At 45.1% G+C, this 16,885-nt stretch overlaps 1 protein-coding gene across 1 annotated transcript in view; it reads left to right on the top strand.

Annotated features, from left to right (window-relative positions):
* Positions 1–7,350, top strand: part of ESRRB (estrogen related receptor beta) — a gene marked incomplete at its 3' end in the record, with an annotated part of 84,757 nt that extends 77,407 nt beyond the window's left edge. The window contains exons 6-7 of the mRNA XM_080346036.1: positions 340–609; positions 7,106–7,350. Of these exons, the coding sequence (XP_080202162.1) occupies positions 340–609; positions 7,106–7,350 (515 nt within the window). The remainder of the gene's footprint in view (positions 1–339; positions 610–7,105) is intronic.
* Positions 7,351–16,885: the final 9,535 nt, after the last annotated feature.

Below are 16,885 nucleotides of genomic sequence, written 5' to 3'. Positions count from 1 at the left end.
GAGCAGGATGATGCGGTACAAAACAGTTGCTGCTATAGATAAAGCAGAGATCATTGAAAAGAGGTTATCATTAACCTTGAGTTGCCATAATCACAGTCAGAGCATCAGAACTCCTATCTGAAGCTGTGGGTGGGCATGGGAGCAAAGAGAAGGGTAAGGGCCACATGTGCTGATTGCCAGGGAGACAGGGTCCCTTTAGTAACCTTTCCTTTTTTTCATGAAAGCAGCAGGCCAATGGGGGAGAGCGCTTGGAGTGAATCCCAGGGAAACCAAAAACCCCAGGCTCCTAGAGGCTTTGCTGCACACCTATTTGACCCTGCTTGTCTTTTGCTTTGTCAGGGTTCTCCAACCTCTCCCTTGGGGACCAGATGAGCCTCCTGCAGAGCGCCTGGATGGAAATCCTCATCCTGGGCATTGTGTACCGCTCCCTGCCGTATGAGGACAAGCTTGTCTATGCTGAGGACTACATCATGGATGAAGAGCACTCTCGTCTGACAGGGCTGTTGGAGCTCTATCTGGCTATCCTACAACTGGTGCGACGCTACAAGAAGCTCAAGGTGGAAAAGGAGGAGTTTGTCACGCTCAAAGCTTTGGCCCTCGCCAATTCAGGTACAGCCCTAGCCCAGCCAGCCTCATGATCAGGGAGTCAAGGCCCATACTTTTATGTGGCTTGGGAGGAGACTAGAGCCTTCTGCCCAAGCCTGTGCTCTGCCTGCGTCATGCAACATCCTCAAAGCTCCTCTCAGTCCACAGAGTAGGACCTAAGATGGAGAGCAGGGAGAAAGGAGGCTTGCTGTTGCTAGAACTGCAAGTGTGCTCTGACCCTGTCCTAGGGAGTGGAACCAGGCAGGGATGGCTGGTTTCTGTCAGTAAAAGAAAGGCAAAAGAAAGCAAATGAATTCCAGTGCCTTAAGGCAATGTGAGCCATATCTGCATCCCACCTGGGCAGTGTTGCTCAGTTACAGAAACAAGGAAACCCTGGTCCCCGTTTCAAATCCCGCAAAAAGCTGTGAGGTTGGGGCTGCCTGGTCTTGTCCTAGAGATATTCAGTGACCACAGGTACTGAATCTCTCTTTAACTGGGAGACAGTGTGGATCAGTACAGCAGAGGGTAAGACATGCAGGCAGAAGCCTGATGTTGCCTTTTCTATTTCAGCTTGTGAGGAAGATGAGGAAGGCCAGAGCCCTCAGCCCAGTGGCTTCCTTCTCAGTCTGGGAAGGGTCACAACCCTCAGTTCAGCAGGTGCTGCATGCTGCACTGATGCTGTACAAAAGCCAGACACATATTTGCTCAGGAGTCCCTTCCAAAAGGGAAACTGCTAAAGCTACTGTGTGGCGAGGGCTCCCTCTACATCCCTTGAGTCTCATTGTTTCACACCAGATCTCCTTGCTGAGCTGCATCATGCAGGTCACAGAATTCATCCTTGCAGCCCAGTAGTGACTCTAATATATGTGTTTGGCTAAAGCTGCCTTCCAGAAAGACACCCTGTGTGAAGCTGAAGGGATTAAAAGAGCGGGGAACCTATATATTTTTGTGGTAGCTGACTCTAATAACTAATAATTCTCTCAGTTTAAAAAAAAAAAAATAAATAAAAGACACTGTATCTTTAAGGTCAGTTTGCCTGAGTTCAGCCTCCAGATACGGGTCTTTGTTGAGCTGCATCCTTTGACCCCAGGTCTTTTTGCACTTGACAGCTTGACACAATTAAGCTCCTGTTCCATAGTTGCATTACATGCCTATAGATGTATTACTTCAAGAGTAAGCAAGTGCTTCAGAATGCTGTGAGGCTGCCCTGTCCTCACCATTTTACACTAATCTGTTCCTCTTTGCCATCTATACTTCTTAGCAGCAGCAAATGAAAACAACAACAACAACAACAAACCAACAACAACAACAAAAAACCAACAACAACAACAAAAAACCAAACTTACAGCTCATTGATAAAAATGTTGAATAGCATCTGTTTTTTTTACTGATCCCAGTGGATTTCCAGTAGAAAACTCCTCCTTCAAGGATGATTCACCACTGATAGCTACTTTGAGATCTGTCATCTAGCCAGTTACTAATCAATTGAAAGTGTGCTATATTGATATTGCATAGTGCTAATTTTTTCATGAGAATGTCCTGTGGTGCTAAGCCAAGTGCCTTATAAAAGCCTAAGTCTATTACATCTATGCAGTTAACTTTATCAACCAAACTTGTAATCTCATCAGAGAATGAAATCAGGTTTGTTTGACAAGACCTCTATTCCAAAGTATCATGTTGACTGGCAGTAGAGCCAGAGAATCATTTAAGTTGGAAAAGACACTTAAGATCATCAAGTCCAACCATTAATCTAGTACTGCCAAGTCCACTACTAAACCATACCCTTAAGTGCCACATCTACATGTCTTTTAAATACCATCTTGTAAGTCTTAATTGAACGTCACATTTTTATTTCCTTTATTTTTCCCTGGTTCACATCAGGCTAACATGGAAATTGTCAGATAAGACCTAGGAAAATGCGTGCATCATTAGAACTTTTCCAGGCATCTTGAATTGCTCAAAAATAACAAGACTTGTTAATCATTAATCTGCCCTAGATGGGCATCAGCCAGCAATTTTAGAACTCTTAAAGCCAAGTTGTCCAGCTCTGGTGATTTCTGTGAAATTTGTCCATAACAGATTTCTAGTGTGTTCTTGCCTAAACAACAGACTAAGAAGTCTTTATCATCTTAATATAATACAGGTACCTAATGCTTCTTTTTTTCTAAACAGGACAGAAATACTCACTGAGGAGTTCTGTCTCCCTTGCCCTGCTATTAATAGTTTCATCATCTCCAGGTGGAAAGAGCTCCCCTACAAATGGTCATTTTTCTTATTTTCTTCTATTTCTTAAATATTTATAAAACTTCTTTATTGTCCTTAGCCCTCCCAGACATGGATTTTCCTCCAATGTCCTTCACTTCCCTTATCGATTTTCTACACTTCATAACTTCTGATTCTTATAAATTGCTATCTAGGTCCCTTTTTCAATTTCTCATATATTGCTTTTTTAGCTCTAATTACGGCCTTCACTTTGCCACTGAACCAGGATGGGCAGATGGCCAAGGCTGGTTTCTGTCGACTGTGGGATGGTGGCTTTTGGCAATGTAATCAACTCTTGTTAAAGAACATGCCTCCTGTCTACCAGGAAGGTCACAGGATTAAACAGGGAGAAGGGCTCCTCAGAGAGGCTGAAGTGCTAAGGCAGTAGTTGTGACAAGGTGACAGGATAAGTGCCACGCCAGGACATTTATCTGGCCCATGCTATGAGCAAAAACACTGCAGGACCTGACTCTTGGTGCTGTAAAGTTCCTCACAGTGCAACAGAACCATTCTCTGCTGATGTTGCTCACTGTGCTGTCAGGACCGAGCCCAGGCTGAGCCTTATGGGACAGTCTGTATCAGGAATGGAGAAACACTGAGCAAAGGCAGAGCAGAACAACCAACACTCATCAGCCGCTTTGGGGTTCTGCTTCCAGCACTCTGAAGTAAAGATCACAAGGTAAGGGTCAGGAGGCACAGGCCAAAGCATGTTCTCAACTGGATGGGAAAAGCCATTCTGACTTCACTGATCTCTCCTAGTGCAGATATAAGTGCAGCTATGTAGGAGCATAATCCACAAAAATCCTGCCTTGTTATTCATAGTGAAACATGTGAAAGTAACGCACGAGATCTTTTTCATGTAATTAAAGCCTCTCACAACACACACATAAGGAAGTTAGACTAGGGCAAGTGTATTTTTCTAATGTAACTTTCATATTCAACCTTCACCTTCTTTTAACAGAAATTATTTTTCTTAGTGTATTTTTGACATGGAGTAAGCTTGCAGAGCCCCCATGTATGTGCGTGCATGTAAACAGCTGATGCCTAAAACAGTAGGAATCCAGACTGCCTCTGGGCCGGTCCTCAGCTCCCTTGGGTCAGAGACTCAGTTTGAAGCTGAGCACTGACATTAGCACCTGTGCTGCCAAGACCTGCTTTCTGCCTTGCCCCGCATATACATAAATTCGTGAATTTTCCCTCTCCCTGCTGGGTGTAATTACTCATGCAACCCAGCTTCTAGGGACTTTCCTCTCTTCCATGCAGCCCTATGTACGTTGACCCTTTGTTTCTAGGAATTAAAACAAATTAAGCCAGAAGTGGGAGCTCACTCACTATTCACTAGAGGAGAAGCTGACAATAGGCTGACCTTGCCAGAGCTGTGGCTGATATCTGAGTCCTCAGTGTAACGCACCAAGGACACACCTGCTGGGACTGGCAAAGATAATTCAAGCGAACTCTGTCTTTAGTAAGGGCATTTTAGAGAGCTGAGAAATGAATTCTTAATGCCCAGAGGAGCAGGCAAGTCCCAACAATATGATTGCTGATTTTTTCACGGATTAGGGGTGCTGTAGACTAGTTGCCCTTCGGAGCCTTTCTTAGGCATTCCTAGGTCTGCCTTCCCCAGGAATACAAATTGATCAATCTGTGCGTTGAAGAGCCCTCCAGACCAGCATACAGCATGTGTTGGCTTAAGGACACCCCAGACTGGCCAAACCTTATATCCCCTTTTTTTACCCAATGCACTTTAGTGCTGAGGTGGAGTGAACAAAGTCTGGATTTAATATGAGGATGTATAGCAAATTCTGTACTTATGGGTCCTGTGAGGTCCCTGCTGTTTCTGCCAGAAGCTGCAAGAAAGGAGTTGAGGTGAGGAGGCAGTGAGCCTTGTTCATTCTCACACCCACCCTGAACCGCATGCCAGCAGTGCTGGAGAAGGGCTTCTGACATGAAGCCTGATTTCCAGGCCAGCTGACCCTCAGAGACTTGGTCAGGCAGCCTCCCTCCACCTCACTGCTGTGACAGCTGTAAAAATTCATAGCTATTGATTTTGTAATTAACAGTTTATCAATGCCATTGACACCAGCTCACTGATGGATTGCAAGGAAATTAATCCTGCAATGTTATTTTATTTTTTGCAGTCAGCTGCCGATTTTGAGCTTCTTTCAGCAAAGAGTAGGGGTGTGGGGCAGGCTTTGATCTTTGTTTCTCCAGTTCCTCTCCCTGTATATGTCTAGTTATTTAGTGCTGTTAAGTCTCATCACCTTACACAGGTCAAGTACCAGAAGGGCACATGTTTGGGATTCTGTTTACTTTACAGCAGCATCCGTACCCAAAAACAGAGCACCTACTTTGACCTGAAGCATGGCTTCTAGCACCTGCTGGGATCTGCAAACTTGGGCTGTGATTACTTCTCCCCATTGTGCCCCTAGCCAGGACATTAAACAGATAGGCCGGAGGACATTTCTCTCCTAGCTCCAGCTCTTGATGCTTCCAGTCTCCAAAATGATCTCTGCGACTTGACAGGAAATAGATCCCACTCACTTCTCCCAGATGATGCATGGAAATTTTCCAGAGGTGCTGCCTGGCTGGGAGAAGTTGCCAGACTGACTTGGCAACATGCATTCTCCCTCTCTACTTTTCAGAATCGACCTTTGTGGCTAGCTCAGGTCACTACGATGACCTACCAACCCTTCTCTGTGAGCTTCCTTGCCTGGTCTCTTGAATACAAAAAGCAAATGCAGCAAGAACAATCCTTCCTCAGTAACTTATCAGAAATACAACCCTTTAATATCCTCTAATTAGTGCATTCCTTCGAAACAGCTTCTTAATCAGCTTTCTTGCTAGACATAATATTTTCACAACTGTTGTAATACTTTATCAGTCATGCATCATAAATAGATAAATAGCATTTACTGTACATGTATCTTATGAAATTCAGTCTAATTTGTGTTGCTCTCTCCATAGAGATGACGCATATTTCTAGGGAGATTTTGGAGCTTCAGCCAGCTTTCCTCCCCTTCACTGCTGTCACACTGAGGAACCCATGTCCCCATGTTTGTGTTGTATGTGTGTGGGCTGAGTCAGAGTGCTGCCACACTGCAAAGCCCAGCTGTAGTGGCCAACAGTGCAACCATGTGTGCTTGCCCTGGTGTCCCTTCGCTGCTGCTTCTGGATTCATTGCCCTGTGGCAGGAATCTTTATCAATGGGTTTAGTATCGATTAAAAGTCTCTGAACAATGAAGACACGGGAGCAGTGTCTCCAGCTCTGTCAGGGTTGTAAGAAAGAAGCAAGTATCAGCAAGATGAAAAGGAGAAAAACCTCCAGTGATGCTGTGCACGGTTAGCTTCTCTAATCCAACCTCTCTGCTCTTTGGTGCTGCCCTCTGTCACCATGACTTACCCAAAAGTTTAGCAGCCTGTATTCAACTCAGGTTCCCCAGTTCAACCCTGGACTGTGTCGCTACCAGCTACCTTTGCCTCAGGGACACACCAAGGAGCTGTGCTAACCCTGCTCGCCCTCTGGCAGCTTGTAGAAACCTAACTGGCAGCCCAAGGAAAGAGGCTATGCAGGAGGTGCGGGTTTCCTTTCCTGAAGCAGGAGCTCCCTGAGCAGCTGCTGGCAGTCTCTGAAAACAGGGGCATATGCACAAAGGTGGGTCTGGCAACACCCCTGGGCACACTGGTTGTGACCTACTGGGGCTTTTCTGTCTTGCTGACACCCTGAGCAGCTGTATGGCAATTAGGCAGTTTAGACAGATGAAGCACTATAGCAGTGTTAATTATTCTTAATGAGATTGCTCCCAAGCGGCAGCACAGCAGCTGCTGCCCCTTGCAGGGTGACTCTCTCCATAAGTAGCATGGAGGGCAAGTGAATGTGTAAGTCACAAAGGCTCCCAGCTGACCCCTGCGCAGCCTTGGTGTGGCTGACAAAATGGGCAGCACACGGGGCACAATGTGTCACCTGCCCCTGGCAGCCTTACCATCCCTGCACTGCTAGGGCCAACTCATTGAGCTGATGCTGAACTTCACAGCAGCAGCACCAACACCTGCCAGCAAGGTGGATTTTTCCCCCTTAAGAAACAAAACAACAAAAACAACTGCTCCCCCTCATGCCCACCTCCACCCTCTGCCCCTAAAAAAGCAGGGACAAAACAAACAAAAAATGAAAAGGAAAGAAAACATCCTTGGCTTCAGGACAATAAAGGATTTCCTTCCTCCTGTTTGACTTGCCTCTGCTGTCTTTTCTCCCTCCCCCCAGACTCCATGCACATAGAGGACATGGATGCAGTGCAGAAACTCCAGGACCTTCTCCACGAAGCCCTGCAGGACTACGAGCTGAGTCAGCGCAACGAGGAGCCCCGGCGAGCAGGCAAGCTGCTCCTGACCTTGCCCCTCCTGCGGCAGACAGCCGCCAAAGCTGTGCAGCACTTCTACAGCATCAAACTGCAGGGCAAGGTTCCCATGCATAAACTCTTCCTAGAAATGCTAGAGGCAAAGGTCTGACAGCCCCAGCACCAGCCGACAGTGGCCGGGGAACAAACTAGAAACAAAGATGCAGACAACGGAGCAATCCAAACAGCAGCAGCAGCCACCGCCGGCTTTTATCTCCAAACATTTATTATGGAAGAATTATTTAATGTCTCTCTGTCGGCGTGACTGCAGAATCTCATGTACAGGAGGGAGGAATCTCTTTTAATCAGTCACCTGTTTCTCTTTTTTTTCATTTGTTTTCTCTGTGGGAAATACCAGAATATGCTCTTGCACTTGTTGAGGCGGTCATCAGGGCAGTGATGCTCTCAGCACTGTCCAGGCCACCTGCTCCCCAGCTCCCTCTGCCAGCGCTGGAGGGTAAGTGGGGACAGAAGCAGGAAGAGAAGAGTCAATATAAAATTTATCTGTTGATGTTATGAGGGGTCAGATAGGAAAGCAGCCAGGGTCCTTTTTGTCACCTTTCTGTCTCTAACCATAGAGCAGATGCTCCTTTGGAGAAGAGTGCTGCTGGACCTCTCCTGATCAAAACAGCTGCCTCGCAGGCTCCTCTAGCAACAGCGAACACTTGTACATACAGGCCCCACTTCTTACCGGGAAAGATGCTCCTAACTGTGTAAGATATTCTGCGCCCTTGTACAGTGTGTCATTACGCCTGGCTAGTCCCTCCCATGTACAATCCCCGCAGGCCCCTGAAGAGGTAGGATGTATGTCCCTGAGAGAATGCACGTCTCCTTTCCCAGATACCAAGAAAAAGAGAAAAGATCCCAATATTATGCTTCAGTGCTGGGTTGACTTGATAATCTCTGCATCCTCTCCTATGTGGTGCTAACTAACTACAATTCTTCCATACTTTTCACCCCGTAGTGTATCAAACCTGCCTCTTCAGCTCAGCTGAGTGCCATTCTCCACTTGTTCTTGTGGCAGAGAACACAAGGCTTTGTCTGCATGGTTACTGCCCAAGTATAAATGCAACCCAAACCAGGGCTTTCCTAGGCTTCATTAAAGTGATAGCACCTTCCCTCCACAGGGACTTAGGTTTATTGCCAAATGCTAGTTAGGAATCAAGGGCATTGCTTTTTGGAAGAGGCAGCTTTTCAGCCTCAGAGATTGCTTTTTTTGGCAGCCTAGGGAAATAAATTAGAGGCTAGCACGAAACCCCCAATAACCCAAATACTGTCTTCCCATGCCTCATCCCTTATCCTCAGCAACAGCAAAACAGCTAGCATTGATTGTACTCGGGCCTGGTAAGAGGTTGTCTTGCTGATGGAAAAGCAAATACCTGACCTTGAGGTGGTGGGAAAAGAGGTGGGGGAATGTTTATTCACTTTTCTCATGTAACCAGGTTCCTGTTGTCCCCAAGCCCTGGTTTAGATCTGCTGCCTAAGCCACAACTGCTGCACTCCCAGTAGCCAGAGGGAACGTGTGTGACTAACAAAACTGGCTGTTGGCATTCTCTGAGATTTTATTCTCTAGGTTACTTAGTTTTGAGCCAGCCTGAGCTGATGAAACCTGAATGTATTGTCTCTTTTGTGGCTAGTGGCAGGGCAGTAGAGATAAGAAAAACTTCTACATGCAAGATACCACCAGCTCTGCTGCCCCTGTTCCCCTCAAGCGTCCATCCCTTCCTGGCTAGCCCAGGAGAACTGTGGTATGATAGGGGAGTAACTTGCCCTGGTAGGAAGCCTTCCAAACCAGGGTTGAGGCATGTGATCAGGGAGACGCTGGATGCTTGTTTCCTGCTGGAGCAGAATGTGTCACAGCAGGGCTATCAGTGCTGCCAGAACAAGGCCCAGGCTCATGCAAAGCTGGGAGGCACTCGCTGGTGCTGGACTCTCAGCTCTTGTAACCAGCCTGCTCCTGCTACTTAAGTTTGTTCAGTTCCATCTCCTTGGAGTTTTCCCTGCACAACATGGTCGTAGCTGCTTTCACTCATTTTGTACTCGCTTGATAAAGGAATTCAGTCTTGCTTCAAGCACATTAGTAAACCGACACCTATGGGGCAGAAGGCACGTGGGAGCTGGGACTGTTTCCATGTTCACAGCAGTAGCAATTACACAGTGGCCTTGTGCTTCTCTCCCCAGAGGCAGCTGAGGAGACAACAAGAGGCTTTTGGTTGCGCTCGTGATCCCTGTACTGATCTGTGACTGAGAGGGACCAAAGTGAAATGCACACCACCGTTATAGAGCCAGCTTGCCATACGCTGCACCCTGTCAACTCTTAACTGGCTGTGGCATAAATGCTCTCACAAATGTGCTGGGCTGCGCTTTCACCTGTGAGTTTGACTCCATCGCCAATCACTGTTGCTCACCTGCCAAGCCCCATCCAGCTCATCCACAGCATATTGTGTTCTGACCTGCTATGCAAAGGTAGCTGCCCAAAAGGGGCTGAAAAAAACAAGCAATTCTGACTCTGTTGGGACCTGGCAGGAAAGGTCACTTATTAGGAAAAAATAAAAAAAGGCTGTTCCGCCTTTTCATATTTGGACTCAGGCCTGCTTTCCAGAACAGAGAGGGAAAACATGATAATGGAGAGCTGCTGAGTTAGCTTCTAGCCCACAGAGATTGCTGGCTATTTAGAGTAGGGCTACGGTACAGAGGCAACTTCTGCCTTGGCAGAAAAATATAAAGCTACCAAATGTATTTTCTCCAGGACCGTCTTTCTCCATTACGGCTACATAACCTTGGAGCCCCTCTGGATATCCCACATTGCTTGAAGAAAATATGCCTGGAAATGTTTGCATTTTTTTCTGAAATAGGATGGGAACTGAACCAGACAGTAATTAGCATATATTAATCTCTTTAAGCAAGGAATGTAAACTCTTCCCCAGGAACTGGGACAGAAACACCTGTCTAGATTTAACCCTTAAAAGGCTTTTGCCATCGTATATTAGGAACCAGGTCAGGTCTCTTGGGCCCTTCAGACCAGTGCAGGAATCACACACATCACTTCCCAGTTATTCTGATCTGCTGTGCATTACAAGGCTGCCACAACTGAGGAGTGTGTCTAGCTGTGCAGTGAGCTGGGCTCGCAGAGAAGGGTAACATCTTAGTGTATTCGTCTCAATGCACTTCAAAGTAGGAAGTGGAACTTCAGCAATCACTTAGATCTTTGAATGCGCAGAGTCTCTTACAAAAAGGTATGGGATGTGGAAGTTGACATAAACTAGGAAATGGGATCTGGGTCAGGGCTCTATATGCCGTTTATGTGTAATATAGGAGTCACAGAGTCAGCACCATACAGCCGTCATTCTGCATGGGGCAAAAGATGATGGAGCTTGAGCCTTGGAACAGAAATGAGCTCTATGACTTAAAGAAAAGAAAAGCAGTAGAGGTAAGTGTATCAGTGACAGTGAATGAGCACGAAGCCTACGTCCAGCAACCATGGTAAAAGCAGCTCCAGCCCCCGATTTGCATGTGCTGATAATGGAAACTGCGTACCTGTCAACTGCTACAAAAGGCAAGTCTTCCCAAGTGACCAGCTCCTCTGTTTTGGGCACATTCTTCTCTGGGAACAGCAGTGTCTAGCCTGTAAAACAGAACAAATTTTGTGGGGATCAATTAAAAGAAAAGGTAAAATACCACACAGAATTAGGTTTCTGGGGAAACTTGAGCGTTACACCTCACAGCAAAACTGTGAAGCTATAAGAAACTCCCTCACAACAATCAGTTTTGCAGCATTGCTCATGCTAAGGGGGCATTATTTTTCTCTTTGTAAGCTAAGTCATCTTTTTTTTTTTAACCTATTACAAATACATAAAATATGTTGCACCAGAAACATGTAAGCAGCTAGTAGAGGGGAAAGTCATTAAGAAAGACCCTAGAATGTAACTTGTTGAGCTTTTCTTACAAATCAGAGCTGAGAAAAAGAGCTTCCACTTTGTATCCACAAGCTACATCAATTGTCTGGCCAAAGGCCATTCTGTTGTCCTTGTGGCTGGGTTATGTGGAGAGGCCAGAGATACAGAGGCTGTGAGAATGATGCAGGGAGTTATAGACAGTCAGTGAAATAAACAGTATCTACTTAACTATTATCTGCTCTTAAAAAGAAAAAAAAAAAAAAGAAAGAAAAAAAAGATAAACCTGTTAAATAAAATGTATTCTTGTGGTACAGGTCATTTCAAACAAAACAAGAAATAAAACACAGAAATGTAAAAACTAACCCAGAGAGAGTAATGTTTATTGTGTTTGGGAGCTGCTCCTTTCTGGCCCTCAATATGCAGATGGCCCCACAAAAGAGCCAGGGTGGGGGGGAAGCACGATCTGTGTGTGCTGCGGAAGGGGAGGAGAGCCCCAGCCCTCTCACTCATTTAGTATCTTCCCATATCTAGAAGAAAGTTCAGCAAGCTTCTGAGTTAGACAGCCAGTGCTGTCGGCCTCTGCCATGGACTCCTCTGTTTTTTCCACTTACCCATTTTCTCCTCACATTCTGCACTTCACTGGTGCAAGGAATAAATACGAGCTAGTGATGAAAAAGTCTTGAAGCTGTTCCAGTGAAAAACAAAATCTTTAATCATAAAATAGACCACTGGCTTAAACCCAGCAGTGACATCATAAGTGTTGCAAGCATTACAGCAGCTGTCCAGTGCTTACAAAGTGGTTGCAAGTGCTGATGTCATGGCATTTGCATTGATCTGGTGGTCAGGCAATGCAGGAGGGTAAGCTCATGTCTGCTTCAGAAAGCAGAAGGAGATGTACCATGGTAACTGGGGCAGAGATATGAGAAACAAGGACCCCAGGTTTTTATTCCTCCTCTGACTACTGAGCACAGACAGCATCACACTCTGTGTAAGCACCACCAGCTCCTCATGCCCCACTGAGCCAACACTGCTAAGGTGCTTCTTCCAGGTAGTGGGACTCACTGGGATGACGCGTCTAACCCAGGCAACTTAGAGGCCTCTCAGCTTGCTCTCATGAGCAGGAGGTGCTGGCTGAATTAGTGGCGGCCTGTAGGAAAGGCCATGGGCAAGAAACCACCTTGAATGAAAAAACAAGATGAGCACAGAGCTGAAAAGTCAGGTGAAGCATGCCAAGGTGTTTTTTCTACACTTCTGACAGCCACTCCTAGCCCCACAGTTGCCACCACTCTGACCATGACAGGCTCAGTCTTTGAACCAACACAATCCCTTTCCAAGTTCACATGGGCACCTCGCACTCTTCCCACCGCTTGTCTGCATCGAGTGCTCAGGCCTGCAGATGTTGGAACTCTTTGAGGTTTAGATTTGGTCACCACAATAGGATTTCAAAACAGACCTTAACTTTGGGGTACATACAGCACAGGGACAGTCAATCTATGTCTTTGTGAAAGGCAGCAGTTTTGGCGTTCTGAAAAGTTTATGTGGCGCTGGAACTGCTGTGTCCAGAGATCAGTAAGAGCAGCCAGGGCACTTCAGAGAGCCCAGGCGGCACTGCTCTCTGCAAACACCATTGGAGGGAGGTAAGCTTTCCTCAGTGCCTTACCCTTGAAGTGGCAGCTGCCTTTCTTACATTTCCTGGGCACCCTTCTGTTTTGTCTAGGTTTTTTGAGGCTTTTCTTACTTTCCTTACTATTGTTCACTCACAGTGGAATTAATTAAAAAAAAAAGAAAAAGAAAAAAAATGAGAGGGGATTGTCTTTATAGTAACCACACAGAGCACTGGGAGAAACTGAGGACAATCTGAAATTTCCTCTTACAGAAAATCTTCACAAGAAATACTAGAAAAATATTCTGTTTTTCTCTGATTAGCTGGGGAGAGAAGGAGAGTTTTTTAACTAATCAATGTTGAGGTCTCTAAACACATTTCTCTCCTCAAAGTTAAAGGCATGTTTAACTGTTGGGATAAGTTTTTAAGCTCCAAATACTAAACATGATTGCAGTAGTTGTTTGTGGATACCTGCACACAAAATAAAATGAAAACCAACAAGGTTTTTCTCTTTCAGGCTAAGGTATCACACAGAGAATCAAAACAAACATTAGCTACATTAGTAAAAAAAAAAAAACACAAAAAACCCCTCAGTGTTCAACTTAGCAGTAACAGAAAGCTGGAGATGATGTACTGTGTGCCTGACCCTCTTTGCAAGGACATTCTCTCCCATTGCAACCAATCTGAAATGACACCACGGCAAAACCCGAACACCTGCACCTGGGGAGCAGGACGACCAGCCTAGCGACGGGCTGGGGTGGCTGGAAGAGACAGAGGCTGATAAGCAATTGATGTGAGCTGGCTTAGAAAGCACAAGGATTGTTTAACAAAACAGAACAGCCCTGTGATCCAGAACACAGCTGCCAGCTAGCCAAAAGCAACAGCCTTGCTCCAAAAGAACCGCAGCCAGTGAGTCTCTTCACTTCAGTGCTAATCAGCTTTGAGAGGCCCATCATGCTTCTGGTCTTTGTGTGCTTCTTTGACAGGGCTTGGGTGAGGCTAGAAAAGTCTTCAGCTCTGGGAGTAGCAGCATCCAAATAATTATATGTAGGAGTGAAGTCACAGGAAAAATCAGAACTGGCCAAAAGCTCAAAGTGTCTTTTGTAAGAAAAACTGAGAAGACAGACAACAGCTACCACTGACACAGAAAAGATTTGCTAAAGACTTCAGTGCTTCACCAAGCCCCGATGTGTGCAGTCACACCCTGGCTGCAACCATCTCCTGGCAGCACTCACAGCACATTGGTTCAGACCATAGACCCATTTAGGCCAGTGCCCCCTTGCTGCTAAAGTGATCAGCAGGAGATGACCAGAGAAGAACAGATAAACGGGGCAAGGAGGTATAATTAAACCTCCCTGCGATTTAAGGATCAAACAACACACCGTCCAAAGATTTTTCTAACATTAATTTCTCCACTCCTGTTTTCAACCACAACAAGCATTTGGCCCCTGCAGCAGCCTGCAGCAACGAGTTCCATGGATCACTGCCTGAAGAATTATTTCCTTTGCCTGTTTTGAACGTGCTGTCAGCTCATCCTGTTTCATGCTCCTACAAGCACATTAGAAGCCAAAACAGTCTCCTGGTCACCTTTCCCTACCATTCACCAGCTTCTAGGTCTCCTGATTTCACCCACAGTCATTTTCAGGAAGGAAGTCGAGCTACCAGCCTTAGCCCTTCCCTGGGTACACACTGCAACAATTAAGTCAGGAAAAAGTGATAATGAGAAAGGTAAATAGTTGCCTTCCACCAACTGATCATGATGCTTTAAAAACAGGTACAAAAAAGCCAGTCCCTATCTGAGATACAAAACCAGATATAGATCTCTCCGTAGCTATCTACACACAAACATACACACTCATTGCATCTCTTAGTTGGGCTTTCATTCCCAGCACTACTGGGCATCACATTTACCTTCAAAATAGCTTAGAAATCTTGATTAGCCTATTTAAAACATATTTTTAACAATAATAACAGATCAGAATCCTTCCTTCTTTACATGGTCTTTTCCCCACTAGATCTTTTTTCTTTTTTTCATTCATCTGAAACAGAGGAAACCAAGAGGGCACCTTGGCCTTTCTCCGATATAACCCTTTTATTATAACACAAATGTGTTTAAAATACAGATTATTCTAATGCATTCCTTGAAGTATTGAATAAGAGATTTTTTTTTAATATATTAATTCCTACAGCACAATAAGAAGTTGATTTTTGTTTTGAATCCCAGCTTGCTTAATTCAGAAAAAACAAACTCTTGCTTTTCTAAATGCTTAAAACCAGCACATCGACCATTCTATAAAAAGTCTCAGAATCAAGTACATTATTTTGATGAATGCAACTATTACACATTTCATTCTCTGATTCCAAGAAGCTGGCATTATATTTTCAATAATCTTTATCACACATCCTGATGTAACTGCAATTGTGGAATAATAAAAGCCAAGGCAGTGATCAGATAAGGAGAAGCCAGGACAGAGCGAACTGAAATCACTTTGCCTAAATTGGCAAAAATCAACACAAAACAAGGCCGCATTTAATAGATCAGTTAGACCAAAGGACATAAATCATGTTTTTGAGAGGGGTTAGTTTACACTATATGACAATTAAGTCAAGTGCAATACATAAGTTATGAATAATCTCATTGGAGTGAAGACTGCTATATTTGGAAGGAAAACAATTTATCTGAAGCCAAAATTATAATCACCTTCAATAATTACATTTCCAGCATTGTAAATGCTTTTCCATTGAAACACTGAAAGTATTGAATGCTGCAAGTAATTTTCTATTACCATTTACATTATTAAACTCAAACACATTAGGCAAACTCTTGTTTATACTTTTTGTCAGTGGTTAATGCTACTACAAATCAATGATCCTTTGGGTCAGTCTTAGGAAGTATAACTTCATCAGATATTTTTCAGTCTAATGAACCCTTGTAACCTGGCAGGATCACTTATCTCTCTCATTATTTTTGTCATTGCATCATAAAAATTCAGCAGTGTGCAGAGGAAGTGATGCTTATGGGAACAGCATTAGCATAGGCATTAGCTTTTTGGGGTGCTATCCCCCGCTCTGCTGCTGCCTGGAGCACTTCTAGCTCAGACTCACTTTTTTGAGCAGCAGAAAATCCTAAATCACTACTGCTGTTTCTGTGCATTTCTGCTTTCCACCTCAACTCTTTTATTTCTCATGATGAGGCACCTGCTATGATCCAGCCTGGTTCCCTGGCCAATCTTTGACATGATTTTGTTTCTTCGCTACAGTGGCAGTGTCTCCTTCTCCTCCCTCCCTGCTGTCCTGTTTCTGGCACACAGCCCACACGGGTGGGGAGGCCACCAGTGAATATTCAGTCCCCTGTGACAGCCGACCACACTGAGCTGCTCCAAACCCCTTGCAGGACAGACTGTTCCAGCTCCCTGCAAAACAAGGCCCCCATAGCCAGCAGCCAGCTCGCTGTTCTGGATACGTCCACTTGGCAGAAGGGTCACCTCAACCAACAGTGTTTGTTTATTGTTTCCCATCCCTGAGGCTCTGCCAAGATGTCTCGGCCTTCCAGCCTTGCAAGGAATGCAATGCTACTGAAGTGACACCAAACCAAGGGGATAGCTACAGGAGGTTACTTGCAAAAGTGGCACATGACTGCTATTTGGGCCAGGTTATCCTTCCCCTTCATTCTCAAGCTGATATTTGCAAACAAGAATGAAGTATGAGCCTGAGACACAGTCCGCAGTCAGGATAGATCACAGCAGCTTCTGTGGCAGCTCTAGTTAATTAGACAAACTATGTTAGACCAGTGAAATACCATGCTCACCTCAGGCTCCATTGCACAACTCCAGAGAACCTCAAAAATCCTCCTTGCATAAGCCAACAAGGTCATGCAGTGGAGTAATACACAGTGACATAAACACCTTCTAAATGTGCCTAGGAATGTCATAATGAGAGAAACAAGCAGTCAAAAAGAGAGAACAAAGCCTGGACATACACTATGCTCTGTTTCCCAACTTTCTCGAATCAAGAGGCCACCTTGCCTTTTCAAAAGAAAAAGAAAATGCTTGGACTATCTTAGGACCCGTACAGTCTCCTAGAGGTAAAGGAGCAAGGGATAAACAAAGGCTCAGTAGACAGGCAAATAAAATGTTTTGGGGTTACAA

This window comes from Nesoenas mayeri, assembly GCF_963082525.1.
Source record: "Nesoenas mayeri genome assembly, chromosome: 5".
Lineage (NCBI taxonomy): Eukaryota > Metazoa > Chordata > Aves > Columbiformes > Columbidae > Nesoenas > Nesoenas mayeri.
Note: the sequence above shows the minus strand (reverse complement) of the source record. Positions and strands in the feature narration are given on the sequence as shown.